At 55.0% G+C, this 26,716-nt stretch overlaps 2 protein-coding genes across 9 annotated transcripts in view; both read right to left on the reverse strand.

Moving 5' to 3' along the window:
- Positions 1-916: 916 nt before the first annotated feature.
- Positions 917-9,809, reverse strand: KLHL35 (kelch like family member 35). The gene is made up of 6 exons (XM_033206127.1): positions 8,938-9,809; positions 7,295-7,479; positions 5,366-5,484; positions 3,902-4,090; positions 2,223-2,411; positions 917-1,287 (listed from the first exon to the last, which is right to left on the reverse strand). Exons 1-6 carry the CDS (start codon positions 9,807-9,809, stop codon positions 1,099-1,101), a joined length of 1,743 nt encoding a protein of 580 aa, XP_033062018.1. The 3' UTR covers positions 917-1,098.
- Positions 9,810-13,789: 3,980 nt separating this feature from the next.
- The window catches only part of GDPD5 (glycerophosphodiester phosphodiesterase domain containing 5), a 90,512-nt gene continuing 77,585 nt past the window's right edge, over positions 13,790-26,716 (reverse strand). The window contains exons 10-19 of one of the 8 annotated variants that reach the window (XM_033206128.1): positions 23,556-23,638; positions 22,264-22,414; positions 21,498-21,716; positions 21,303-21,353; positions 20,781-20,938; positions 20,316-20,463; positions 19,029-19,111; positions 18,489-18,503; positions 16,081-16,193; positions 13,790-14,810 (exon numbers count right to left, since the gene is read on the reverse strand). In XM_033206128.1, the coding sequence (XP_033062019.1) occupies positions 14,659-14,810; positions 16,081-16,193; positions 18,489-18,503; positions 19,029-19,111; positions 20,316-20,463; positions 20,781-20,938; positions 21,303-21,353; positions 21,498-21,716; positions 22,264-22,414; positions 23,556-23,638 (1,173 nt within the window). In that variant the 3' untranslated portion in view covers positions 13,790-14,658. The remainder of the gene's footprint in view (positions 14,811-16,080; positions 16,194-18,488; positions 18,504-19,028; positions 19,112-20,315; positions 20,464-20,780; positions 20,939-21,302; positions 21,354-21,497; positions 21,717-22,263; positions 22,415-23,555; positions 23,639-26,716) is intronic. The other 7 variants (XM_033206129.1, XM_033206132.1, XM_033206130.1 and 4 more) reach the window with 7 other exon arrangements.

The following is a 26,716-nucleotide window of genomic DNA, read 5'->3' on the forward strand; positions in this document are numbered from 1 at the left end:
GGATGGTCTCGATCTCCTGACCTCGTGATCCGCCCGTCTTGGCCTCCCAAAGTGCTGGGATTACAGGCTTGAGCCACCGAGCCCGGCATTTTTTTATTCTTTAACTGTTTATATATATATTGTATTTTTTATGCATGAAATATAGTTTTTTTTTTTTTTGAGATGGAGTCTTGCTCTGTCACCCGGGCTGGAGTGCAGTGGCCGGATCTCAGCTCACTGCAAGCTCCGCCTCCCGGGTTTACGCCATTTTCCTGCCTCAGCCTCCGGAGTAGCTGGGACTACAGGCACCCGCCTCGTCGCCCGGCTAGTTTTTTGTGTTTTTTAGTAGAGACGGGGTTTCACCGTATTAGCCAGGATGGTCTCGATCTCCTGACCTCGTGATCCGCCCGTCTTAGCCTCCCAAAGTGCTGGGATTACAGGCTTGAGCCACCGCACCCGGCTGAAATATAGTTTTTTAAAATGCCCATACTACTATTTTGAAAGTAAATGAGGTAATGTATGTGTCAAAGCCTAATACCCAAAGCGATCGTAGTAAGAGGTGGGGCCTTTGGGAAGGCATTAAATTGCTTAGGGAATGAGGGTGGAATTCTCATGAATGGGATTAGAGCCTTATAGAAGAGGTCAGAAGGAGCTGCCTGGCCTCCCTCTCACATGTGGAGACTCAGCAAGAAAGTATTATTTAGGAAGCAGAGAGCCCTCACCAAACACCAGATCTGCTGGCCACCTGATCTTACACTTCCCAGCCTTGAGAAGTATGAGAAATAAACTTCTGTTGTCTATAAATCACCCAGTCTAAGGTGTTTTGTGATAGTAGCCCAAACAGATATAAAAGTGCTTCATCAAGAGTAAACACAGTGGTATAAATGCAGTGGTATAAAAGTGCTTCATTAAGAGTAAACACAGGGAGCAAATATTGGACATTCCATCTCAGTCAGGGCAGACTGCAGCTGGAACACAGACCCAACAAGGTTTTATTTCTACAAGAAAAGAGACCGTTAAGTGAAGGGCTGTTTGTGTGGAGGTGCCACGAGGGAGCAGAGTGTGCGCCTGAGCTCCGCGTGCCTCTCCGCCTCCTGGCTCAGGCTGTCCAAATCTGAGTCACCTGCCCAAGCTCTGGATGATGGTGACACAGCCGTGGGAGCTGGTGCAGCGCTGCAGGGATGGCTGGGTCTCCACCTGCCCACTGCTGGGGTCAAAGGTGAAGACCTTATCGGTGCTTTCTCCGCGATCATCCCGCCCACCAAGGATGTGGACTTTCCCATCACACACAGTGACTCCACAGCTTTCCTGAGTGGACAGACAGAAAGACAATTAACTATCAGGTTCAGCCTGGGGCTCCTTCTGTCCCTGCCTGGCCAGGCCAGATAATAGGACCTTGACCCACAGACTGTGAACAGGCAATCTGGATTGTAGAGAGGCAGGAAACAGGATGGATCATCTGAGTTCCAGCTCTAGCTTGACCCTTATTCAGTGAATGGCCTTAGGCAAGTCACTTAACCTCTCTGGACCTCAGTTTCCTCATCTGCAAAGGGAGAAGAACTAGAGTGCCTTCTTCACAGGGTTCCCTTAACAGTTAATGGAAGTTAAGCATGTAAAGCATTTTATATAGAGCCTGGAATATGGTAAGCACACCAATAACAATAATCTCTACTGCCGCCATCTTAGAACCGCAGACTCAGGGAAACCTGAATTCTCACCACTTAAGGTCACCAAAGGTCAGAACTGGCAGAGACCACCAGTCCAACCATACCTGTGTAATCTCTGGAGTTTCAGGGGATGGAGACGAAGGTAGGGGAGGCAAGGAACTGCAGGGGCCACAGCTTCCAAGACTTGGGCGTCCCTGCTGTGATATCACTAGAGCAGAATTTGGCAACTCCCTTCCCTACCTCTTACCCTATGACTGGTTACTAGCAGTGGCCTTCAGGGCAGGAGAGACCACAGGGTCATTTGGACCAAATCCCCACTCAAAGCTATAGCACTTGGGACTGCAGGGTTCTAGACTCTGCCTTAACAGGGCCTAGTTAGCCTGGGCCAGGTGCTGAACCTCTCTAAGGCCAGTCTTCTCATCTGTGAAATGCATGGTTCACTATCACTGTGAGGACAGAGCTAGAGAGCGATGTATAATAAAACCACCTAGCATGGAGTCACACAAGATTCACAAGCTCCAAGATCCAGAGCCTCAGAAGTGGGTTCTGCTCTCCTGCCTTGAAGCCTCCACTTACCACAGGACTGGGGAGGACAGCTGCCTCCCCCCACACATCTGTGCCTGGATCATAGGTGAAGATTTTGCTCATGAGACCCCCCATGACATAGATAGTGTCCTCAAGGGAGACGGCCTCGAGACACCGCTGTGAGAAGGGTGCTGGTGACCGCAGGCTCCACCGGTCCTCCTTGGGGTCAAAGCACTGCACCTGAGGGGCAAGGGGAGCAGCGGTGATGAAGACTCACTGCCCCATCCCAAATGGCCCACTGCCCACATGCTGCCACCTCTCTCCCTGGGGGCACTCATTCAAAACGATGACACCTGGCCCGAGCAAGCATCTGGGAGGTAGGGGGAGATCCACTGTCCCTGTCCTCAAGGGCTCTTCATCTAGTTATATGTTCTGTCCTCTGCTTCTGGACTCCCTTTGTCAAAAGCCTCCCCATCTTTCAAGGTCCTGCTCAAATGCCACCCCATCCTTAAAGGCTTCCCTGGTGTTCCCCCTCCCCACCCCCCAACACACACAGGAACAGTCTGTCCTTTGATGGAGAACACAGTCGCCTCATGTAAGATTAATCATAGAGCACATCATACCAAGCTAGAAGAGGTACCGTCTGCTTTAGGGTTATAGAGGGTTCTCATAGCAGACCCCCCCACAGGGATGTGTTCCTGGCTGCATACACTGTCAACTCGCTTTTTTCCAGGTGCTCTCAGGTCATACGATTCCAGCTGAGGTGTCTTGCAGCCCTATTTCTACAGCTGTCCACATGGCCATGGGTGTTTCTGATGCCCTTAACAGTTTCTGTACTTAGTTGCCTGCTCACCTCACTCTCTGTTTCAACTGTTTCCTTGGAGACCCCCCCCCTTCCACCACAGCAGCCTATAACAAATCAGTGCTGCATGGATGGTGTTAAATGGGGCCTCCTACCATGAGTCCCCATCACTCCGCTCCAGGAGGGTTTGCTGAAAGAATGTGGTCAGGGAATAAGGAAGGGTGGGCACCCAAATTTGGGAAAGAGTCAAGTCCCAGGACCACAGGCTTATGAGGCCATCAGGGGAGGAAAGGAACTGCTATGATAAGTATTTTTATTTGCAAAAAGCCTAAATGTCCAACAATAAAAGATGAGTAGACTCTAGTTCATCTACCAAGTGGAATAGTACAGACATTGAAATGATGGCTGTAAAGTTGCTAATCACGTGGAAAGTGCTCATACCTAAATTAGAATAAAATGCAGAATGCAAAATTCTAACAGTGAGAAAACAGAACTGTTAAGAAAAACAAAAATCAATTCAGCGGAAGCCTGTAAGGCAATGCACCAAAATATAAATAGCAGCTCTGCCTGGATGGTGGGATTATGGGGTTTTTTTTTCTATTTTTCTGTTTTCTAAATTTTCAGTAATGTATTATTTTTGGAATGTAACGAAAGCATTTTAACTATCTTGCCCTCAATTTTTAAAATGTATGAAACTTACGTGGTGCCAGCCCATACATTTGAGTCCCAGTGTGCTGCTGACCCACTGTGACCTTGGGGTCATTTTTCTGCTCATTTCCTTCCCTGAAACATGGAGGTGACTGGTCTGGGCTGTTGATGGGATTAAGTGAGGAAACAGACAAGGGCACGGAAACGCCCAGCTCTGCGCCTGGCACACAGTGGTTGCCGCAGCCTTCAACGCCCTCTTGCGCCCGAGGCCCGCGCCCACCTTGTCCGTGTTGACACCGCCCTGCCTGGCGCCCCCGATCACGAAGAGCTGGCCTGCGCAGGATGCCACTGCCGCCGAGCTCACGGCCTCCGGGAGGGGCGCAGCGGCCGCCCAGGTGTTGGAGAAGGGGTCGTAGCGCTCTACGCTGTGCAGTCGCCTCAGGCCGTCGAAACCACCCACCGCGAACAGCTGCAAGTGAGGACATGGGCCGTGGAGCCGGGTACCAGGGCCTTAGGCCCCTCGGCCTCACCGCTTCAGTTTTACAGTCTCTGAGCTGGAAACTATCCCTGTCCCCAACCCAGCTTCAAGACCAAACTGACCCCGGAGCCCAGTGCTGCCACCACCTGGGTGGCCTCCACCCAGTTGCTGTACCTCCCTGAGCCGGTTTCCTCTCATTTAGGGGAGATAATGCGACCTCTCTTTAGGATGGGTACTGAATGCGGGTTACAGCTGTAAAACACCTGGCACCAAGCTGATGCTTAATAATAATAGCTAGGCCGGGCGCGGTGGCTCATGCCTGTAATCCCAGCACTTTGGAAGGCCGAGGCGGGCAGATCACAAGGTCAGGAGATAGAGACCATCCTGGCTAACACGGTGAAACCCCGTCTCTACCAAAAATACAAGAAAAATTAGCCGGCTTGGTGGCGGGTGCCTGTAGTCCTAGCTACTCTGAAGGCTGAGGCAGAAGAGTGGTGTGAACCTGGGAGGCGGAGCTTGCAGTGAGCCAAGATTACACCACTGCATTCCAGCCTGGGCCACAGAGCGAGACTCCGTCTCAGAAAAAATTTAAAAAAAAAATAATAATAATAGCTATATAGCTGGTATTGAGACTTTACCATCCCACTTAATTGATTCTAAGAAGCATTTTTGTTTCTGAATTTGGGATGTAGCTTACGAAGATAGTTGAGAGATTCTTTTTATTTGAGACAGAGTCTCGTCTCCCAGGCTGGAGTGCAGTAGCATGATCTCGGCTCACTGCAGGCTCTGCCTTCCGGGTTCACGCCATTCTCCTGCCTCAGCCTCCGGAGTAGCTGGGACTACAGGCACCTGCCACCACGCTAGGCTAATTTTTTGTAGTTTTAGTACAGATGGGGTTTCACCGTGTTAGCCAGGATGGTCTCCATCTCCTGACCTGTGATCCGCCCACCTCAGCCTCCCAAAGTGCTGGGATTACAGGTGTGAGCCACTGTGCCCGACCCACAGATTATTTTAGTCTTGAGTGGCACAATCAAGATTCAAACCTAGATTTTATGGCCCCAGAGCCCACATCCTTGACCATCAGGCTGTTACTATTACAGTAATTGTTATTATTAACATCAGCCATTATTATGTGACCTTGGACAAGTCTCTTTTTTGGGGGGCCTCAGACCCCTTCTTACAAAGAGGGTTTTAGACAACCTCCCTCCAGGACATCCACAGATCTGTACCTTGGGTCCCAGGGCAGCCGCTGCAGCTCGTGCCTACCTGTCCCTGCACAACTGCCATCTTGTGCCTCCACCTGCCCTTGTGCAGAGAGGCTACCTTGATCCAGGTGTGCAGATGGGAGCTAAACATCCACACATCATGACTGTTGATGTGGCCTCCTAGGGGGAGAGAAGCAGCTGTTGCCCACAGGCTCTCTTGCTATCCCAAGCACCCGCAAAGAGCTAGAAACTAGGGCCCCCAGATCCAAAGGAAAGGTTAAGGGAAGGCAGCAAGAGGACTTCTTGAGCTGGTGTAAGACTCTGGGCCTGTGACCTAGACAGTGTGCTCTAAATAAGTGGTGAGAATGTCTTGAGTTATGACCCTTGAGGGGAGAAGCCCTGACAGATTCAGGAAGAAGTGGCTGGTTTTCACTGGGCGCCTTATGGTGGTGCTGGTGGTGTGCCAGGCTCTGTGCTCAGGGAAGCAAAGAGGGGGCCGCTGTACGAAAGGTAAGAGTACAAAGGGTACCCAAGGCAAGCATCTGGAATGTACTGGGGACCCAGGAAAAGCAGAGCCAGCTGCACTAGGAGCCAGGAGGGGTAGAGGGTGACCCAATAACCCTCACTCCCACCTTCACCCGCACAATTTCATTTCTGATCTCATCCCTCCATGAGGTGTTGGGAATACTACACCCAATTTACATATAAGAAACTCAGATGAGGCTTAGAGACCAACAATGACCTGCTGAAGACTACATGGCCTTTTGTAAGAGCTAGAACCAGAGCTTCTGGCTCCAGGTCCAGCATTGGTGCTGTTAGAGGACATGGTATGCCCTATGGGGCCAGGCAATGGGGACGCAGGACGTGGACTCTCCCTTCCCATGTCTGGCCACCCTGGGGATCTTGGCCAGGGATTCACCTCTCAATGGGAGCCTCTCTGAGGACAACCCTAACTGCACCCTTCAGCCTGAGCCTGTGACCAGAGCCACATCTGTTTGGTAGCCCCCATCTTTGTTTATTCCTAGTGGCACCCAACAGAGGCCCCACATGTTGCTCAGAACCATCAGTGGACTTGGATAAATTGTCCAGTGGTAATCTGTGGCCTGGATGGTCTGTGAGGCCTCCCTGGCTTATTCTCCTGCTCCTTACCCTTTGCAGGCACCCATAGTTCTTTACAACATTAAGGTCAATCCACCTAGCCCCAGACTCAAAGCCTCCATGATCTGACTCCTGCCTCACCTGTGTTACTCAACCTGCACTTCAGAGCCCTGAGTCCCCAGGGTTCCTTTCTGCATGTCCCTGCCCTTGTGCCTTTGCCTATACTGTTCCCTCCAACTTTCAAGGTCCAACTGAAAAATCATCTCTTCTATGAACCCTGGCTAGATTCCCTTAGTGGCATTCCAGATCATCTGGGGACTCAGAATTCTGATCACATTCTGCCTGGCAGTAAAATTGAAGTCTCTCCTCTCCAGGACACTCCAGGGGAACAAGGACTGTGTTTTATGCTTCTCTGAGTCTTCAAGGGCCTGAGCCTCAGGGAGGACACAGTTTGTTGGTATCAAACAGATGTGTGTTCCTCCTAGCTTTGCCATTTTTGAGACAACGGGGGAAATTCTGAGCCTCTCTGATCCTTTCTTATCTGTAAAACAGCATTGTAGGGGGATTTAATGATAACGAATGTAAGCTTCTTAGCATAATGTTCGGCACATAGTAGGCTAGATGAAGTGATTATTAATACTAATACGAATTGAATTCCCTAGGAAACCTGCTCAGAACAAAAAGTAATCATATGAATTGAAGTTAACATTGCTGAATAACGGCGGGGGGGGGGGTCACACCCGTAGTTAGCTCTGCTCACTTCAGCCAATAACTGTAAGTTATCAGAACACATCCCGCCCCCCTCTCCCAATTGGAGGAAAAAGCAAAGGGGGCAGAATGCGGAGGCTACTAGCCAATCCCGTGTGAGCTCCCGTTGCGGCTCCGCCCTCACCGGAGACGTAGACGTCATTGCGGAGAGCACAGGCGGCGAATTCTGAGCGAGTGTAGCCGGGCAGGCTGGGCAGTGGGGTCCACCGCTGGCTCTCTGGGTGGTAGGCATCGGCGAAGGGCAGCTTCAGGAGACCTTTGCGGTCGCAACCGCCGATGACCACGATCACTTCAGCTAGGTCCATGAATCTGGGGTGCGGATAAGCCCAGTGCCTGCCTGTTGGGCCGCACCCAAGTTCGGCCCTCTCTTACCCTCTCGACCACACTGCACGGTCCCGCTGCCCTTTCATGCGCTTTTGTCATCACCCCCGCCCACCCGACCCCCGGCCCCACTCCCGCTAGACTCTGCCACTTCCAACTTTCCCTGTGGGTATTGGGAAGAGAATCGCTCATTCTTACCGCATTCTGCTGACCGCTAAACTACAGAAAAAAAAACAAACAATCTTTTTTTTTTGAGGCAGAGTCTCGCTCTGTCGCCCGGACTGGAGTGCAGTGGCCGGATCTCAGCTCACTGCAAGCTCCGCCTCCCGGGTTCACGCCATTCTCCTGCCTCAGCCTCCCGAGTAGCTGGGACTACAGGCGCCCGCCACTTCGCCGGCTAGTTTTTGTATTTTTAGTAGAGATGGGGTTTCACCGTGTTAGCCAGGATGGTCTCGATCTCCTGACCTCGTGATCCGCCCGTCTCGGCCTCCCAAAGTGCTGGGATTACAGGCTTGAGCCACCGCGCCCGGCCCCACAAAAAAAACAAACAATCTTTACAGAGCCCTTGCCCTCACCTAGAAAAACAACCTCGTTTAATCCGTATGGCAATTCTATTAGTAGGGATTATTACCCCTTTCACACGGGAGGAAACTGAGGCTCACATACCATGGCGTGCCCAAAGTCATGCAGCCATCAAACGTCATGACGAGCTGGAATTCAAGCCCAGGTTTGTCTGTCGCTAACTCATCTTCAACACTCTTTTCTCACCTCCAACCGCTGATTCTGCTGCCTCCCTCCTCCTATGACATCCCCTCATCTTTAATTCCATTAAGCCGTATAACTCGCCCTTTCAGCCAATCATTCTTCCCTCTCATTGACCCCTCAAGCATCTGACCCCACCAGAATTACCATACCCTTTAGCCACTGGTTTTCTAATTCCTTTGGCACACATTTGAGGATCTCTGTCCCAGGCCCTGTGCTTAGTGTTAGAGATAGTGTAGTCTCTGGAGGCATGATTAAGGGCTACTCTGCTCAGAGCCTCTCATTCTGGCTTTCCAGGGGTGGGGCAGGCCGCTTTCACCCTTTCCCCATGCTCCTGCCTATTTCTATCCCTCATTAGACTGAGAGCTCCCAGAGGGCAAACAGTGTTTTCAAATCACTTCCACACCCAGGCACCCTGCACAGAACTTGCGTAGAGTAGTAAGTACTCGGAATTACGGTTGCATGGGCGAAAGAAACAGTGTGCGCAGGGGTGGGGTCTCTGCATCTCCCTCACTGGCTTGTTAACTCTTCAAGGGCAGAATTATGGGCACCGAGCCTCTAAAATGTTTAACGAATGTCTGCATATCATTAAGAGGCAGTACTAAATGATGATGAAGGAATGAATGGGCGGTGGAAGAAGGTGGGAAGAACGGAGGGCGGGAGGCTAGGGGACGGCGGCCATACCTCCGCGGCCGGGTCCGCAGCGCACCGGCCTCGCGGCCCAGGATGAAGCAGGCGCGGGCCTCCAGCAGCAGCGGGCGGCACTCGCCGCAGGCCTGCAGCAGCTCGTCCGCCTCCACCTTCTCCAGGAAGTAAGCGGGCGCCAGTAGCGGCAGGCGCACGTGCTCCAGCAGGCGTCGCAGCTGCCCGCGGCGGGCCGGCGCGTCGTGGCGCACCCAGCGCATGGCCGCCTCAAACACAGCCTCCTCGCGCGCCACGCCCAGCGCAGGGTCCGCCAGCAGCGCCGCCACCTCGTCGGGCGCCAGCTCCAGGAAGTCGGCGTGGCGCGCCACCTCGGCGAAGGCCTGGCGCACAACGCGGCCGCAGCGCTCGGCCAGCGGAGCCAGCGAGAAGGCGGCGGCCAGGCGGCGCAGCGCTAGGCTGTTGGCGGCGCGCAGGCTGCCCTCGAGGAAGCGTACGCAGGCCTCGCGCAGGCCTGCCACGCCCAGCCGCTCCGCCAGCGCTAGCACGGCCGCCGCCTCGTCTTCCTCCCGCAGCCGCACGCCCGCTCCGTACACGTAGTCGAGCACCACGGCCAGCGCCGCCGCCGCCCCGGCCGGGCTTGTGCCTGGCGCCTCGGGAGCTACCGGCACCACTGCCGGGCCGCGCTCGGGCCGCCCGGCCGCGAACAAGCTGTGAAAGTAGGCGCTGCCCGCGCTGAGCGCCGCGCGGTGGCATGGAAAGTCGCGGCCGCCGGCGCGCAGCACCACGTCGGTGAGGGTACCGCTCCGCCGGTACGTGTTCAGGGTCTGCAGCACGCGGTGCGCGTGGCACGGGCCCGCGCACGTCACCTCGCAGCCCGGCTCCGACTCCTCCGGCCCAGGGCCTTGCCGCATCCTGCCGGGGAGAGAACACAAACAGCGTCGGGGAAGTCACCTGGCTGAGCCCGGGAGAGTCGACCGCCCTCATCCGTTTATTTCCTCCCTTGACCATTTGTTCAGCGACTGTTCCCTCCGTTCAGGTTCCTTATGGCTACAGTGCCCCAGCCCCGCCTCACCAGCACGACATTCTGCCCTGCCTACCCACTCAGACACTCAGTGCCCCTTTCGGTTCTTCAAACTCGCTACGCGTTTTCCTATTGATATCTGCAGGAGACAGATGGCACGCTCTCAAATAGGATAATCGGAGGAGGGTCTAATAAAGGAACTATTTTCAACAGCGGAGTCGGCGTTAGGGACTCCAGCAGGGGAGGGCTGTTCCCCAGGCTACTAATAGCAAGGCGCCTTGGCCGCCCCGGGGTCTGAAGCAGGGGAGCAGGGAAGTTACTGGAACCTGGAAATATATCTGTGTAAGGAGGGTCCCGTGACAGGAGTTGAAGTCCTGGGTCAAGGGACTAAGGCCGCCCCACAGAGACCCAGTGTGTGCGTGTGCAGGAGAGAGAGGGTACAATAACTCGACCGTCCTCTGCTCAATCCTGCCTGTCTCCTACCCATCTCCGGTAGGTGCTGAGCACCGACCACACCCTGAGCATTCCCCCGATAGACAGCATCATACACACAGCATTCGCGCAAACAGATTCAAGTATTTATTGGGAGTCTTTTCTGTGCCAGGCAGTGAGCAAGACAACCATAGTTTCGGTGTGCCCGGAGCTCCCAGTCTGGCAGGGGTGCCATGGGGAGGCACCGGGTGTTAGGAGAGTTCATAGAAGGGGCGCTGGACCCAGGTGGAGGGGCGTCAGGGAGGGCGTCCTTGAGGGGAATCTTCCAGCTGAGAAGGATGGGCGAATTCTGAGAGGGTGAAAGGTTAGAGCCCAGGCTGAGGGAAGCTGGCCCTCTCTCTAGTGAGTTCTCTTGGTGTTCTCCAGGTAGCACCGTCTGGAAGTGGAAAGCACTCTAGGAACAAACTAACCCAGTCCCTGCCACTGGCTCATGGTGTGGCCGGGGGCAAGTCACTCCTCTCACCTGCCGGTCCTGGCCTCAGTTATCTCATCTGAAATGGGATCCCTACCTCACAGGGCTGTGGCTTCATGACTATTACATGGGCTTTATGAAAAGTGCTGGTGCACAGTACAAGCTACATGGGTGTTTCCCTGTATTGTTTTTACTTGAGAGGAAGGGAGGACACTGTGTGTGCCAGTTACTTTTATAGACATAATTTAATTTCATTCTCACAACCTGAGAAGTTTCTTTAGCCCACCCCTGCCCCTTTAGTTTGTCATAAGGGAAACAAGCACACACAGGACACCTGCCCTTCAGAGGTTTGAGGCGAGGCTCAGCAGAGGGGTGTTTGTGAAGGCGCTCTGCAGACTGAGGGGCTGGGCCATGCTGGTTATGATTTGGCCATTATGAACACACAGCCTCTACTTGCACACCTCCAGGGACAGGGAGTTCACTCCTTTCCATCAGCTTACTCTAGGGGGCTCAGGTCCACCCTCTGCACCCTGCCTCTCCTTCCATCCTTCTGCTCCCAGCTGCTCTGCTGCTTCTGGAGGTCAGATCCTGCCCAGTGTCAGTCTGGCTTTCATGCCCTGGTCATCCCGGGCGGTGGATCCCCTGGTCAGCATCGTGAGAAATGAGCTCCCTGGTGGGCAAGAAAGTTAACTACTTTTGCCCAAGTGGAGAGACTGGATCCTGAATCTACCTGGCTCCAGGGTTTGCATGCCACACTTGCCAGGGTGGGGGTGTGTCCCAAGGAGCAGCCAGGAGGTGGAGGGAAGTGAGACCGGTCATCACAGCATGCTGCAACCAGTCTGTCTCCACTAGCCCAGAAAGCAACTACACTCTGAGTTGAAACCCAAGAGGGCCGGTCCCATTAGCATAAGGATGGACTTCTTGCAAAGGTGTCCCACAGCACAAGCAGCTCCCTGGGGGAGAAAGAGTTCCCTCCTAGGAAGTGTGTCAGTACTTTTTCGTTTTACTATCTACTGCACTGGGCGCTCTGGACACACAGTGACATCAGATCCAGCATTCACTCTGGGATCCCAAGTCTGGGGGTCAAAGGACACCCAGTTGGAACACGGAAGGTAAAAATTCCCAGGTAGGGCTCAATGAGTATCCTCCCTTCTTGGCTGAGTCTAGGCACTTCAAGCCAGGGGTCATGATGCAGACTGAAGGGCCCAGCCTATAGAAGCTGACTCAGACACGCCACCGTCACTCTTTTTTACACCCACATCCACTTGAAACCATTACCCAAGCACCTCCTCCGCATCCTCCCCATCTCAGACTTGTGGACACCACGCAGCTGGGGCAGCCCTGCAGCCTAAGCCTTGCCCCATGCACCTGGCGCTTACCTGGCCACACCCTCTCCCAAGTGCTCCGCAGCTGCTGCTCTCACAGGTATCACTCCCGCCTGTGCCTGCTGCCCACACCCCTGGCAGCCCAAGCTCCAATGTTCGTGCTGCTCTGCCCAGACCCCCGTTCGCTGTTTGCTCGGGCTCAGCTGCAGGAGGACAAAGGGGCTGGACGCCAGGAGGGAGGGGGAGGGAGAGGAAGGGAGAAGCAAGTGGGGAGGGGGATGCTGGGCTTTTGTTCTACTCTTGGACTAGCCCTGGGAGGGAGGGAAAGAAAGAAGGGGCATAAGAGTGGATTGACTGTGTGTGCAACTCCAGGATTTGGATTTGGATTTGGATTTGTGCCTGGGTTTGGGGGTGACCTGGTGCTGGCCTTGTTCCTGAATGAGGACAAGGGTTTGAAGGTGTATGGTGCTGGAGTTGGGGTGTGGGAGGGGTGTCATCGTGCAGTTGTGGGCATGTAGGTTCCAGGGTGACTATGCGTGATTGTGGAAGTACGTGGAATGAAGTGACTGTGTAGCACTGGGCTGCGTGTGGACATGTGGCTGTGTGACCATGTAGATGCCAATGTGACTAAGCATGTGTGGGGTGGGGGGCACAGTGGCTCTGAGTCTCACTCCCTTGAGCCCAGGGAGAGGCGGGAGCTGACCTCTGCCCCAAGAAGAGGAGCACCTGCCAGACATTCAGTAGCAGGGGCAGGAGGGCCGCTCCTCAAGGCTACTGTGGGGGCCCGGTGGAGCTTCCAACATTTGCATGCCAGAATCTCCTAGACCCCAAGAATTATATCCAGAAGATTCCTGTTTGGAAGAGACACGTCCCTTGGCTCCCAGGAAGCATGGAGTTAATTTGATGCAGGCTGGAGCTGGGGCTCAGCTTCCCCCTTTTCCCTCAGGACACACCCATGACCAGGCAGACTCTCAGGACAAAGAGGGGAGTTACAGGCCTGCTCAGACGCCACCACTGACTCCTGCTCACAGACAGCAGAAGTCCCAAGGACTGGAAGGAAAGGACACCTGTGGTCCCAGGGCTGTACTTTGGCTTTCAGCCCAGGTGCCCCCAGTCCTGGGCATGGGCATGGGCCCTCCTCAGGCAGGTCCAAAGCTCGGAGAAGTCAAAGCCAAACTCCTCACATGAGGAAGAGGCCTCCCTGTGCTGAAGGCCTGTCCCAACATAGCCGGGAGGCTCAGAATGCCTTCATGTGGCTGTGAGGGCACCTGCCAGTCCCACTCCCAGCCCTACATTGGACCCAGGAGCCCTCCCCCTCTGCGTGTCATTCCTAGCTTACGGGAGACATACATATGCGCTGGGGTCAGACTCTGGGTGGGATTCTGGCTTGGCCTGTTCTAAGCTGTGTGGCCTTTGGAGGTCACTTTTACCTCTCCAAGACTGTCTCCCCATCCACCATGTGAGGATACCGGCTCCCAGCCACTGGCACCATGGTGGACCCAGAGAAGGGGAGGCACCATCCTGCCGCTTTCCCATTCATTCCTGAGAATGGTTCCTCCTCAAATCATAGGGTCAGAACTGAAACCTAGACCCAGTGCACTTGTCCCCACCCTCCTGCTGGCAATTCAGAGACAACACACATCAAAATGGCAGCTTTAATCACATTGGCCGAGCCCCTTGGGTTCCCTCTGTGCAGGCCTACTTAGCTACACACCCACCCTGACCATGTCCAGAACACTTTTACCAGGTGGGCCCTGCCCTGTGGCCACTGATGTGGGAACCTGAGGTTAAATCAGTCTGTGGACTCCTGGGTTAGGGGACTCTTCTGCCCTGAGGTCTGCTGGACACTTCGGCATAGGATCCAGTAGCCCTGAGCTCACTCTTCTGGCCATCTCCAGCTGCTCCTAGGGAATGTGGCTCAGGTCTGCTCCTGGGACAGGGGGTTGGTGGTGGCATGAGGCGGATTGGGAAGGAGGACGTGTCTCCACACTGCAGCTGGCTTCCTCCTGGGCCGAACCTCCTTGTGCTTTGAGACTGACAGGAAGAGCAGAGTTGCTTTGGGTAGAGGCCCGGCCCAGTCCCTTGGGGCAGGATAAAAACAGAGAATTCAGGTGCCTCGGGGCACAGATAGGAGGACAGACAGCACAGGTGAGCATCCGCACCCTCCATTGCCACAGGGGACATGGCATGGCCCATGACCCATCAAAGCTTCCAAGTCAGGATATAGGAGAGGGCCTCAGAAGAGGGGCCCAAGCCCTAGGGCCCACACCACCCAGAAGGAGCCCCAGGCCTGCAGGGGCATCTGAGATGCTGGAGTCCTGGTCCAGCTGGGCCTCAGGGGGACACGGGAGTCCCCCTCAAGAGAGGCTGCGGCTGACAAGGGGCTGGAGCCCACAAGGAGGCTGTGGAGCCAGCTCCTGAGAGCACTCCGAGTTCAGACACGCTTCCATCAGCTCTTCTAGGCTCCCCTGGCTTCTGTGTCATAGAAGGTGGGACAGACATGTCTTCAGCTAACGCCCACTCCGCTCTGTGAGGGTCTTGGTGCAGCTGCCGCCCCCTCGGGGGCCCACAGGGGTGGCGGTGCTGTTGGCATATGTGTCATAACTGTTGTCTGAACATACGGAGAGCACATCGGAGATCTCTACACCATCGCTGATCTCTGCTGGGCCAGAGGGAGACAGAATGTGAGTCAGGGAGGAGGCAGTCATGAGGATGGGTGACAGATGGGGCGGGAAGGCTGTACCACCCAGCTGGGCACTTGGAGGCTGATGAAACCACTGGGCTCAGGTCGACATTGAGCCTGGCACTCAAGGCCCCTTTGGTATCTGCTGAGCACTCTAGCTTCACCTTCATCTGTTGTCCCCTGGGACTCCACTTTGCAGTCACAGAAAACCACCTGTGTCCCTGAGCTTGGCACCCATGTGTCCACTCTCCTCAGGGCCTTTGCGTGTGTTGGCCCCTCTCTTAGGAGTGGCTGCCCCAACACCACCTCCTTTTCCTACAGTCTGGCTCAAGTCTTCTCATCTGTCACTCAGCCTCCTGGGAGCCTCATCAGAGCCCTGGGCCGGGTTCGGGCCTCCTCATGGCAACCCCAGCCCCTGCTTCCCTCTGCCCTGGCCACATTCTGTATGGTTGCTGCCTGGGGCCCCCAAAACACCTCAAGGACCAGGGTGGGTTCTGGGCATCTATGTCCCCAGGGCCTGGTAGAGTGCTGGGCACGGATCTAAGGCTCAAGAAAGCTCTGCTGAGTGGAGTTCGGCCCAATAGAGGGACACTTCATTCTTGGTGCCCAGGCAAGCAGTGCTCCCTGGCCACCTCTGCGCACATGCCGTGCCCACCTGGAATGCCCTTGCTTCCCTCAGCTTGCTCGGCCCTCAACTTGAAGCCATTACCCAGGTACCTGCTCTGCATCCTCCCCATCTCAGTGTGTCAGGCACCCAAAGCATTCCTCACTGCCCAGGCAGCCCTGACCACGCCCCCCCCCACAGCACTCCCATCGCAGGAACTTGACTTTCCATGCCTCTGCTTACGTAGCTGCTGCTTCCATCAGACTGGGAATGTTGACAGGGACTGGCAAAGAGCAAGGGTGAGGCCAATATTGTAGGATCCAAGTATGAATCAGGCAAAGGGGGACGGGCCTTCAAAACAGACTCCTCTCCCTACCCCACCCCTGCCCACCAACCATGGCACTGACACCGAGCCATGGTGGATGACAGAGTGGATGACTGTGTGTGGGGGGGTGTGTTTTCACACATGTACTTATGCCTTTGTATGTGTGTGGGTATAATCCCGGTGGGTTTATGTATATCTGTGCCCTTGTCCCTACCTGTATGTGCCACACGTGAATGTGTTCGCATACACATCTGTTTGCATGTGGAGGTGCAGAAAGCTGGGCCCAGGGCCTGCCTCCACCTGTCTGCAGGGCTGTGTACCTGAGAAAATGAGCTTCTCCTTCATGATGCTGACATCCCGGCTGGTCCGGCGCACTGCAGCGCTCAGCATGATCTGCTCAGGGTTGTAGCTTCGTATGCCACCCAGGCGCCACCTGCAGAGACGGCCCCGTGGGCATCAGGTCCCTCCTCACTCCTCCCTTGGAGCAGGGACCCTGCCTACTTCCAGAGCCTCTCTGGATGTGGCCTGAGAGACCAGCAGGACTCTTGTCCCACCGTATAAGGGGGAAATAAATCCAGAGAGAGAGCAGAGTTGGGGCTCAAATCAGAGCCTACTGACTCTCGGCCAGGGCTCCCCGGCCTCCCTTTTACCTCCAGAGCCGTCAGTCAGCAGCCCTGGCCCAGGACTAGAGTTGGTTAGTTCTGTCTCAGGTGTCCCCAGTAATACACCTGGCTCTCTTTGAATGGGACGGATTTGGGAACAGGAGGAGCTTAGTAGGCATGACTCTGTTGACCTAAGCTGGGGCACACACCAATCTCAGGGAGTCCAGCTGATGTCTCTTACAACTCTACCACCATGACCAGGCGAAGCGAAGCTATTGGGGAGACACCCTGAGAGGGAGGGAAGGAAAGCAGGGGGGCGGGGCCAGGTGGTAGGGGGCTTTGCCCAGAGCTGGTCTACACAGGTTCCCAAGGCAAGGGGGTTAGAGTGACTTGGAGTGGGGCCAGCTGCTGCTCTGTCCTGACAGTCCTATTGGGGAGGGAGGTCACAGCATGAATCCCCTTGATGGCTGAGACAGGTGCAAGGTAGGGGTAAAATTACTCAAGAGTGGGCTGGGAGGTGGAGCATGCACAGGGCAGACAGGGACCAGGCACTAAGTGGAAAGGACTCATGTTTCTGTGCCCAGCCCAGGCCACTGTCTTCACTATTGTCATTCCTCTGAACTAGCCCCAGGTTCCTGACCTCTGAACTTAGACCTTTCCTGGGATCTAGGCAGAAGGATCACTGAACTCTCACCCCTGTCCCCACCAAGAGGAGTGGGTGATCAGCTTGGGAACAAGAACCCAACTGTCTCAGGGACTGAACCCTGCTTGGGGGATGGAGGGAGTCAAGACTCCACAAGAAACCAATTGTGAGTTACTAGATGGGGTCAGCGCAGCAGAAGCGGACAGACAGATGGACAGGTGGATGGATGATGAAAAGGGCAGGCAGACAAGGGGAAAGCAGGAGGCGGGGGGTGGCACAGACACCCTGGCGAGGCTGGTTGCCCTATGCATTGTTGAGGGCAGTGAGCAAATCTCTCCCTGTTCATCGCTGTGCCCCAGCACCATCACCTGCCGTGTCCTGGGAGCCTGACCTGTACTTGTTGAGCGAATGAATGGAAGAATAAGGCCTGCAGGGAAATGGTATCCTCCCCTGGCCTTTGTCCCCCAGGGTCCCTTCCTCCATCAGGCCTCTTCTGATCCCCAGGAGACAATGACACTGCCCTGGCTGTGTCTGAGCAAACCCAGCATGTCTGTGCCAGCGGCTGAATCACCATGGGGCAGCCTCCCCGACACGCTCGGCTCCCCGTGAGAAGGCCCAACTCCTGCTGCAGACACAGCACCAGCACCAGCAGCCGGTGTGTGTGGATGCTGGTCAACTGGGCGGACAGAGGAATGACTCAGGGAGTGTCCCATAGCCAGGGACAGCGTCTCCTCCTAGAAGCTGGTTGGTGAAGCTGCCTGACCCAGAAGGGGCTAAGGCACTAGAGGGAGGGAGACTTGGGTCCCTGGCTCTAGGTCTCATCCTGGAAATCCACGTCAAAACCCAGGACAGTGTCAGGCCAGGGTCTCTTGGCCAGCTACATCCAGAACAGGAAGCTCAGCCACTGTGGGGTCCTCTCGGGGGAACAAGGAAAAGGCTGTGTGTGGGGGGAGCAAAGCAGGGATGGGTGTCACAGATAGAATGTAACGAAGAGAGAGAAAGAGATGGGAGAGGCAGAGAAAGGTAAACAGGAAGCGTGAACAGTGGGAGAGGCAGAGCCAGGGAGGGAGAAGATGGGAAGAGAGAGGCAGAAACTTGGTAAGGTCTGCCCTGGACAAGTGGTGAAGACCCCGGTGAGTGCCAGAGGCAGGGGGATGGCGGTGCCCAGGTAGGGTCCCCTCCTCCAGAGGGAGACACTTTGGTACACAGAGAGGCCAGGTCAGGAAGCTGTCAAGGAAACACTGGTCCCCACCTGCAGAAACGGCCGTGGGAACAGGGAGCAGAGGGACACACACGGCAGTGGGACGGCAGGAGCAGAAAAGAGGATTGCAGGGGTAAGGGAGGCTTCAGGCAAGGGCGGTGTCTGCGAGGTGACCCAGGCACAGGGTTTGGTGCACGGCGGGTTTTTAGACAGAACTGGAGAAGGGGACGGCAAGAGGGAGAAAGAGGAACAGGAGGAGGAGGAAGACCACACCAGAATTACCTGATCAAGTGATAGCTGTGAGATGCCAGAGTGCAGCAAAGAGAGGGGGAGGGGGAGAGAGGAGGGACATGCGCCGATCAGAGCAGGATGGGACAGAGAGAGAACGTCAGTAAAGAATAAAATCCCAGACCCTTGGTTCCTGGCTGGGTGGGGGCCCCGGGCTGGCCCTAGACCCTCCCTGGGACCAACCACACCTCCCCACTTTGAGCACACCCCAGCTATCTTGCTGAGGGCTGGTGGGAACCCATGCCCTGGCTAACGGATGAGCAGGCCAGCCTGGAGAGGAACTGAAATTCACCTAAGCCCACACAGCCACTCAAGGCGAAGCTTGGCTCTGGGCTCCCAGCTGCATGTTCATTCCAGAAGCCACCCAGCCTCTGTCTGAGGCAGGATGGGGCCACCAGGGTCCTTCCTTCTCCCCTGGTCAGGCCCGCTCCTGGCTGAGGGCCCAGGGCTCAGGAGCAGGTTCACCTGGCTGGGGTAGGGGCTGGGCCTGCTGTAGGGCAGGGATGGCCACGGAAGTGGTCAGATCCTACTCACTTCTGGAGCACGAAGATGCCCACGATGAGGGTGAAGGAGACCAGGTCGGCAGTGACCCACATGAGACAGTACTCGTCCGGGGGCTGTGGACAGACGGCCCGAGGCCAACTTCCAGTCACGGCCAGTCCAGACTGAGGCTCCAGACTGAGGGTCCGTGGACCAGAGGACCCCACACGGCCATTGGGGAAGGGCAAGGGAGGACTCTGAGGGGGTCTGGGGGCTGAAGATTACATTTTGCAGGTGTGGGCTCTGGGCTCTATGGGCCTGGGGGCCGGGGCGTGTGTGTACACGTGTGCACTCTCAGAGTAGGAGGGGACTGTATGGTGCTAAGGGCAGAGGGGGCATGTGCTAGGCCTGCAGGGTCTGTGTGTCCAGGGGCCTCAAAGCAGGAGCCAGATACTGAAAGACAGTGACTCTGCTCCTCCCTCCCTCCTGACTCTCATCCCATCAGTCTTGCCCCTTTCCCCAGGTTGCCTTCCCTTCACCCTCCTCTCCCACAGAACCATCCACATCTTAGGTCTGATTCATTGGCACTGTATTCTCTCAGGCATAAGGATACCCTCCATCTGCCTTCTGCATGCTCAGGGAGGTAGCAGTGGAGCCACCACCTATCTGCAGGTGTACAGTCAACCAGCTAAAATATTGTTTTACTTGCTATTCTCTGAGCAAATTTTAATGTTTCCTATTCTTTTTTATTTTTATTTTTTGAGACAGGGTCTCACTTTGTCACCCAGGCTAGAGTGATCACAGCTCACTGCAGCCTCGACTTCTGGGCTCAAGCAATCCTCCCACTGCAGCCTACCAAATAGCTGGGACTACAGGCGTGTGCCACCATGGCCAGCAAATTATTATTATTATTTTGTAGAGACAGGGTCTCACTATGTTGCCCAGGCTAGTCTTCTACTCCCGGGCTCCAGTTATCATCCTGCCTCTGCTTCCCAAAATGCTGGGATTACAGGCGTGAGCCCCGTGCCTGGTCAGTGCTTCCTATTCCTGTCCTGTTGTTACCCTCCAAACCAAAGAAACCCAAGCAGCTCTTTACTTCTCTAGAGCCCTTAGTGATGCTTTTCTCCCTGTGGATCAGGCCCAGGGTCCTCCCAACACCTTAGTGCAGATCCCAGATGCCATGAAATCCTCATGCCTCAAGCCTGCACCCCCACCACAGACTCCCCACCACGCCAGAGACCTCCCAGGGACAGCCCCAAGCACAGAGCTTGCTGAGTGGCCAGGGCAGGCCATAGGCAGCTCCAGCACTGCCCCCCAGGTGCCCTCTGCCCCCCAACTCACCATGATCCAGAGGGGGGAAGGCACCTGGGACAGGGTGTGGGAGTTGTCAGAGGTGACGGATGGGACCCCCGCACACCACAGCAGGGAGAAGAGCCACGGTGCGTTGACTGTGTAGAGGTTCACACTAAGGTTCCAGGACGCGTAGTCCCTGTGAGGCAGGGGAGAGGCGGGTCAGCATGTGGACTCTGGCAGCTCCGGGCCCAGTGTGAGGGCTGGTAAAGCATGTCCTCTTCACCACTTCACAGCCATGCCCGGGGGAAGGAACGTCGGCTGCAGAGGGCCAAGCTCGGGGACAAGCCCGGGTCTGCCCGACACACCCTGTCGTCTTTGAACCATGTGTGCCCGATTCCTCTGTGTGCCCATCCCTCTGCCCAACTGTGTGTGTGTTTTGTGGGGTGGTGGTGGCAGGACTGAGAGAGACTCAGTCCCACCGTCTCCTGGAGAAGCCTGGGTCAGGGCAGGCACCTGAGCTCCTGGCGGGACACCTGAGTGTAGCGCAGGTTGAGCCGTTGGATGTGGCCTCTCCGCAGGCTGGTGACCGCCTCCTTGGAGCCTGATGTCTGCTGGAAGCCGGGAGCCACCTTCCGCACCAGGGGCCTCTGCCTGCTAGGCAGCCACATGACCTGCAGGCAGGAGAGAAGCAGCCTCGGACTTCTCTTCTGCACAATGGGTAAGAGTACGTACCCCTCCTAGAGCACCCGTGGGGTTAAGAGACGGGACCTGGCAGGCAGTGAAAGCTCAGATGCAGTCATTAGCAGGGCAGGACTCAGTCCCAGCCAAGGTTGCAAAGCGCACTGGGAGCAACTCAGGAAGCTTCCCTTCTGGCCCGCTGCTAGTACGGGAGGGAAAACCCAAACAGCCACTACTCTGCACATGGCCACTAGCACTTAGTGTGCCGTCCTAAACTGATGTCAGATTTCTCTAGTCCCAAATTATTACACCACACAACAGGGCAACACTTCACTGAAATAACTTGACAGTCTGGACCTTTACACATTTTAAAGTGTTTTCTTGTTCTCCTCTTGTCCCATGATGACCCTGCCAGGGAAGTAAGGGGTGTGTGATCCCCATTTTACAAATGGGAAAGCTGAAGTCCGGAGTGCAACAGGGAGAGGCTATGCAGCAGCAGGGCTCTAGCCAGGCCAGAGCTCCGGGGAGCAGAGCTGTGCTGCAGGGCCTCACCTGGTGCTGGGGGAAGCCAGAGTGCAGCACGGCCTCCAGAGTCACGTTGAGGAAACTGTTGCGGTAGGGGTGCTCCCGGGGCGGGTCACGCAGGTTGAGCAGCAGTGTGGCATTGCCCTTGGCCAGCTCCAGGAGCTCTGCCAGGCTGCAGATGGACTGGTTCTGGGCCTCTCTGTGATCGGAGGGTGACAGGGAGCTGGCTGTCCAGAAGGGGTCGGTCTGGCAGGGATAGGGACACACACATGGCTGCATCATCAGCCCTTTGGGGGCCCCCATATACCCTTCTGGCAACCGAGCGTGGAGACCCCTGGGCTGCCGGAGTCTGCTGGGGTCGGCAGATTGATGGCTGTGGCCATGTGGAGGCTGTAGGAGGCCCCAGCCTTCACCTTTCTTTCCCACACCTTGCTTAGCAAGAGGACGGAGGACAGCTTGCTTGGAATCGCTCCCCACGGCATTTCTCCTTCTAGAGCATTTCAGACCAGAAAACCAACCCCTCTCTAGAGTTTTACAGAGTTAACAATTCTATTTACTGCTCTCGTCCCTGTCAACCTTTTATAGTGAGGGAAACGGACCCAGAACAAGCAGTGACAACCACGAGATCTGGCAGCAGTGGCAAGAGCCCAGGAGGCCACTAAGCAGCTTGGGTGGAGGTCGGGAAAGCCCGGTGAGTGGGGGTCTCGGAGCTGATGGCCACCCTTGCATCTCACTCCTTGCAGTCCCTGCTGGTGTTTTCCATGCCTAAGATTGGGATCAGGTGCAGCCAGACCTTCAGGAACCACTGGCCAGCATTGAGTCTCTGCAGGGTGGTCCAGTTGAGCATGGAGGCAGGCCTGCGGGCCAGCTCTGGGAACTCCTCCTCCACGTTGGTGGTGCGCCGCAGGGTGGCGTCGTGCATGAGGAAGGGCACGCCGTCCAGGCTGCAGGGAGGGTGGGGCCGTCGAGTCACTGACTCCCCAGATCCCTCACCTGCCCACCAATGATGGTCACCCCACACAGTCCTCCCCACCCAGCACAGGATCCCGGCTGGGCTGCCGCTCTCTGGGCCTCAGTCTTCCCATCTGCACAGGGAAGACAGTGGGCTGGTGGATGACCCTGAAGGGCCAATGCCTTCTGGCTCTCTGTGAGGGTCAGATGGGGGTGGGGACTGCCAAGGAGGGAGGGCTGGGAAAAAAGCTGGACCTACTCTCTTAGCAGCCTTGGAAGGTAGGTGCTGCCTCGTTTGATAATGGAGAAACTGAGGCTAAGAGAGGGAAGTGTCTAGCTCAGGGTCCACAGCCTGTAAGTGGTGGAACCTGGTTTGGAACCAAATCCCTGCGATGCTATGATGGGAACAGTGCAAATGTAGACCTCTTTGGCAAATTCCATCCGACCCCAATCCTTGTCTACTCTACCAGGGTTGCCAATAGCTCATATGGTGCCTTAGTGTGAAAAAGTAAAAGGCACCCATGCCCTCTGTTCCTCAAGGCATTTTACCACCATCTGCTAGAAAGTTGTGATAAATACACAATTCTATGTCTATACTGGGAACAATGTCCTCATATATGTGATCCCCTTGTTCAGTACACAACCTGTACAACTATATATGACAGTCCTGCCCGTATTCTCTTCTCAGATAACCTGTTATGAGATTAGTATGGATTCTTCCTGCCATTTATACTAGTATCTACTTATATATGTACAGGGAGAAAGTGTATATGTCACTTTTTTGTGGTCTTTTAAAACGTAACTGGAGTCACAGTGACTGTATCACTCTGCAACTCGCTTTGTTTCCCTCATGAGAGTGCTGGAGCTCTATCATACACAGCCATATAGATCTATTTTTCCCTTCAAGTGGCTCTGTGGCAGGGCTCCTGCTTGCACCAAGAACATTTGTTCTTTCCTCTATTTTACATCCTGGAGTCTGCAGGAACGGGGTGCCTGCCCTGCTGTGGATAATCTAAGCCCCCCTCCTCCCATCTCAGAGGCTCTAAGACCAGAGGTTCCCCCAGCAGAGACCCAGGTGGATGCTGATGTGTGTGGGAGGGGTTAGAGGAGTTATATCCCCTCCGCTACACCTACCTGATGGTAATGTCAGCCTGGAGCCCATACAGCTTCTGCTCGAGGGCCTTCCGGAAGGACATGAGCGTGTGCTCTGGAGCCAGCTGGGGAAGAAGGGGTGGTGAAGGGAGAGCCAAGATTCAGCTGATGTACTCTCCCCAGCCAATGGGAAGTCTTCCATGTTAGGAGGCTGGGCTAGGCCTGGTTCTAATTCTGGTTCCTCCACAGAGTAGCTATGTGACCCTGGGCACCCACTCAGCTTCTCTGAAGTTCAGCTTCCTCAACCCGGCTCTGGTTCTAGCCTTGACTCTGCCTTTAGCTATTGTTCTGACTTTGGGTATATTTCTCTGTGGATCTCAGTTTCCCCATGTGCCCTCAGAGATGTGTATTCATGAGGGTCCTTATGCCTAATTAGGAGAGTTGGGGCTCTAAGCCTCCCTAATTCCATCTCATCTGAGGACTCTGTCATACCCTTTGCTGCCACTGGGGGTCAGCACCAAACTAAGGATTGGGCTAAGCCCAGGCCCATGAGGGATGGTCCCAGGGAAGAAGGGAGGGAGGACACCCCATCCCCTATCCCCGCCCCTGTCAGTGAAGGGGTGAGGTGGGAAGGATTCCCATGGCTGATCTCATTCATTCCCACTGAAGACAATCCTGTTCCTACCTTCTCTCCCTCTGGCGACGATGTTCCCCAGCCACTCCCCTCTTCTGTGACACATCCTAGCACTGGGGAGCCAGGGAGTGGTGAGGGCTTTGGAACAGACTGAAAAGGTGCAATTCCACTTCCCAGACACAGAGCCTGGGCATCAGTTTCTTTAGCTATAAAATGGGCTAACACTATCAACCTCATAGGTGAGATAACAAATGTCAGAGACCCTAGCCCAGGACCAGGCACACAGCAGGGTCTCTGTTATGAGTTTCTTTCTTCCCCTGTCCCTGGCACACAGCACTCTTGGAGGACATGTTACCTGTCTCCCAGACCAGTGGGCTGTGTGAGGCACTCCCAGGGGCAACAGGACTATAAAGGCATGAAGAGAGAGGCACAGACTCAGTGGAATCCCACCCATCTCTAAATATCCTGTGGCCGGGCCTTCCACCAGGGACCACTTGACAGGGGCCCATGCTCCCTGCTGCATGGGCTGGGGCTGCAGAAAGCAGAAGCTTGGGAGGGGTTACGAAGACCCTCAGGGCAGAGGAAGTGTTTGGGAAGGGGAAAGTCTTTTTTGGAAGCTTTTAGACACAGTTAAGGTCTCTCTGGGTTAGGTGCTGGCCTCCTGGAGAAAGATGTGGAAACCTGGCCCTCCCTGGCCAGACTCAGGACTCCAGGAAGGCCCCAGAAGCATACATGTTGCTGGGGTGAATTCTTAGTCTCCATCTCAGAGCTTGCACCTGCCTCAGGCCCGTCCAAGTGGGGTTCTGTTGTCAGGAAGTTGTCCATGGGGGCAGGGGGGTAGTTACTCAGGTGGGCAGGGCACTATGGTTAAGAGATCTGGATTTATAAAACAGCAACTCAAAGTACTATTAAAAAAGAGTCCTAGCTTCAGAGTTAGTGCAATCGAATATTAAAGTACACGTACACATACGCACAGAGGGACAGGCCGCATCTGCATAGGAACAACACGTCCGGGGCACACAGTCTCCAAGACAGAGATGTACACTTGGGCCCACCACACACAGACATGTGGACCCAGAGTCAGAGACCCCCAAGGCAATGCACAGGGACACACAGAGACGACCCTTGCCAGCCCCTCAAAAACTACCACCAGGGCATGATCAGCCAGTTGCAGAATGTGAAAAATCCCACAGGACAAATGACTGAGTTTCTCAGGACAAATGAACAGCCTAAGGGAAAAAAGGGAGGGGTTTTTTTTTTTTTTTTGAGACAGAGTTTCACTCTTGTTGCCCAGGCTGGAGTGCAATGGTGCAATCTCGGCTCACTGCAACCTCTGCTTCCTGGGTTCAAGTGATTCTCCTGTCTCAGTCTCCTGAGTAGCTGGGATTACAGGCATGCGCCACCACACCAGCTAATGTTGTATTTTTAGTAGAGATGGGGTTTTTCCATGTTGGTCAGGCTGGTCTCGAACTCCTGACCTCAGGTGATCCGCCTGCCTCGGCCTCCCAAAGTGCTGGGATTATAGGCATGAGCCACCGAGTCCGGCGAGGGGATTGTTACAGACGAAAAGGCACTCCGGAGACACACCAACCAGATGCATGCTGTGGACTGCATTTGGATCCTGATTTTTAACAACTAAACTGTAAAAAGATATTTTTGAGACAATAAAGGGAAATCGAACATGGATTCTATTTTAGATAATATTAAGGAATCATTATCCTTAATATTGGCTGGGTGTAATAACAGCATTGTGGTTATGTATCTTTCTTTTTTTTTTTCTTTTTTTTTTTTTTTTGAGACGGAGTCTCGCTCTGTAGCCCGGGCTGGAGTGCAGTGGCCGGATCTCAGCTCACTGCAAGCTCCGCCTCCCGGGTTCACGCCATTCTCCTGCCTCAGCCTCCCGAGTAGCTGGGACTACAGGCGCCCGCCACCTCGCCCGGCTAGTTTTTTGTATTTTTTAGTAGAGACGGGGTTTCACCGTGTTAGCCAGGATGGTCTCGATCTCCTGACCTCATGATCCGCCCGCCTCGGCCTCCCAAAGTACTGGGATTACAGGCTTGAGCCACCACGCCTGGCCTGGTTATGTATCTTTCTAAAGTCCTCATGTGTACAGATATATCCTGAAGTGCCTATGGGTAAGACGATGCGATGCCTAAGATTTGCTTTCCTACCCCAGAAAAAAAAGTAGCGGACAGATGAAGCAAGAATGGCCAGATGTTGATAAGTATGGGATTGGATTCATTACATCCTTCTTCATTGTGTGAGTCATTATACGCTTTTCTCCACTTCTACATATATTGGACCTTTTTCTACTACAGAAAACCATCTTCGCTGGGGCCGCCTCACACACCCGCCCGCCTGCTTCCGCACACCACTTGTTCCCCAGCCGCCGGGGGCCCGGGAGATGGTCATCTGAGTTACGGAGACAGGAGAGGCCGTCATTTTGAGCCCCTCAGAAGAGTTCCCCTGTCCCCGCTGGGAAGGCTGGGCTCCAACTGATCCTCACAATAACCAGCAGCAGGGGCATCCATACCTTTGAGGCACAGAGTGGACTGGTGACCCCCTCCAA

The sequence above is a fragment of the Trachypithecus francoisi genome, unplaced genomic scaffold (assembly GCF_009764315.1).
Source record: "Trachypithecus francoisi isolate TF-2019V2 unplaced genomic scaffold, Tfra_2.0 Lachesis_group8, whole genome shotgun sequence".
Classification (NCBI taxonomy): Eukaryota; Metazoa; Chordata; class Mammalia; order Primates; family Cercopithecidae; genus Trachypithecus; species Trachypithecus francoisi.

Coding starts and splice junctions, on each gene's coding strand:
- KLHL35 (XM_033206127.1), bottom strand. CDS start 9,809: ATGCGGCAAGGCCCTGGGCCGGAGGAGTCGGAGCCGGGCTGCGAGGTG. Junction 7,480..8,937: donor CTGCGGACCCGGCCGCGGAG/GTATGGCCGCCG, acceptor TCCGCACCCCAG/ATTCATGGACCTAGCTGAAG. Junction 5,485..7,294: donor CAATGACGTCTACGTCTCCG/GTGAGGGCGGAG, acceptor CTCTCCCCCTAG/GAGGCCACATCAACAGTCAT.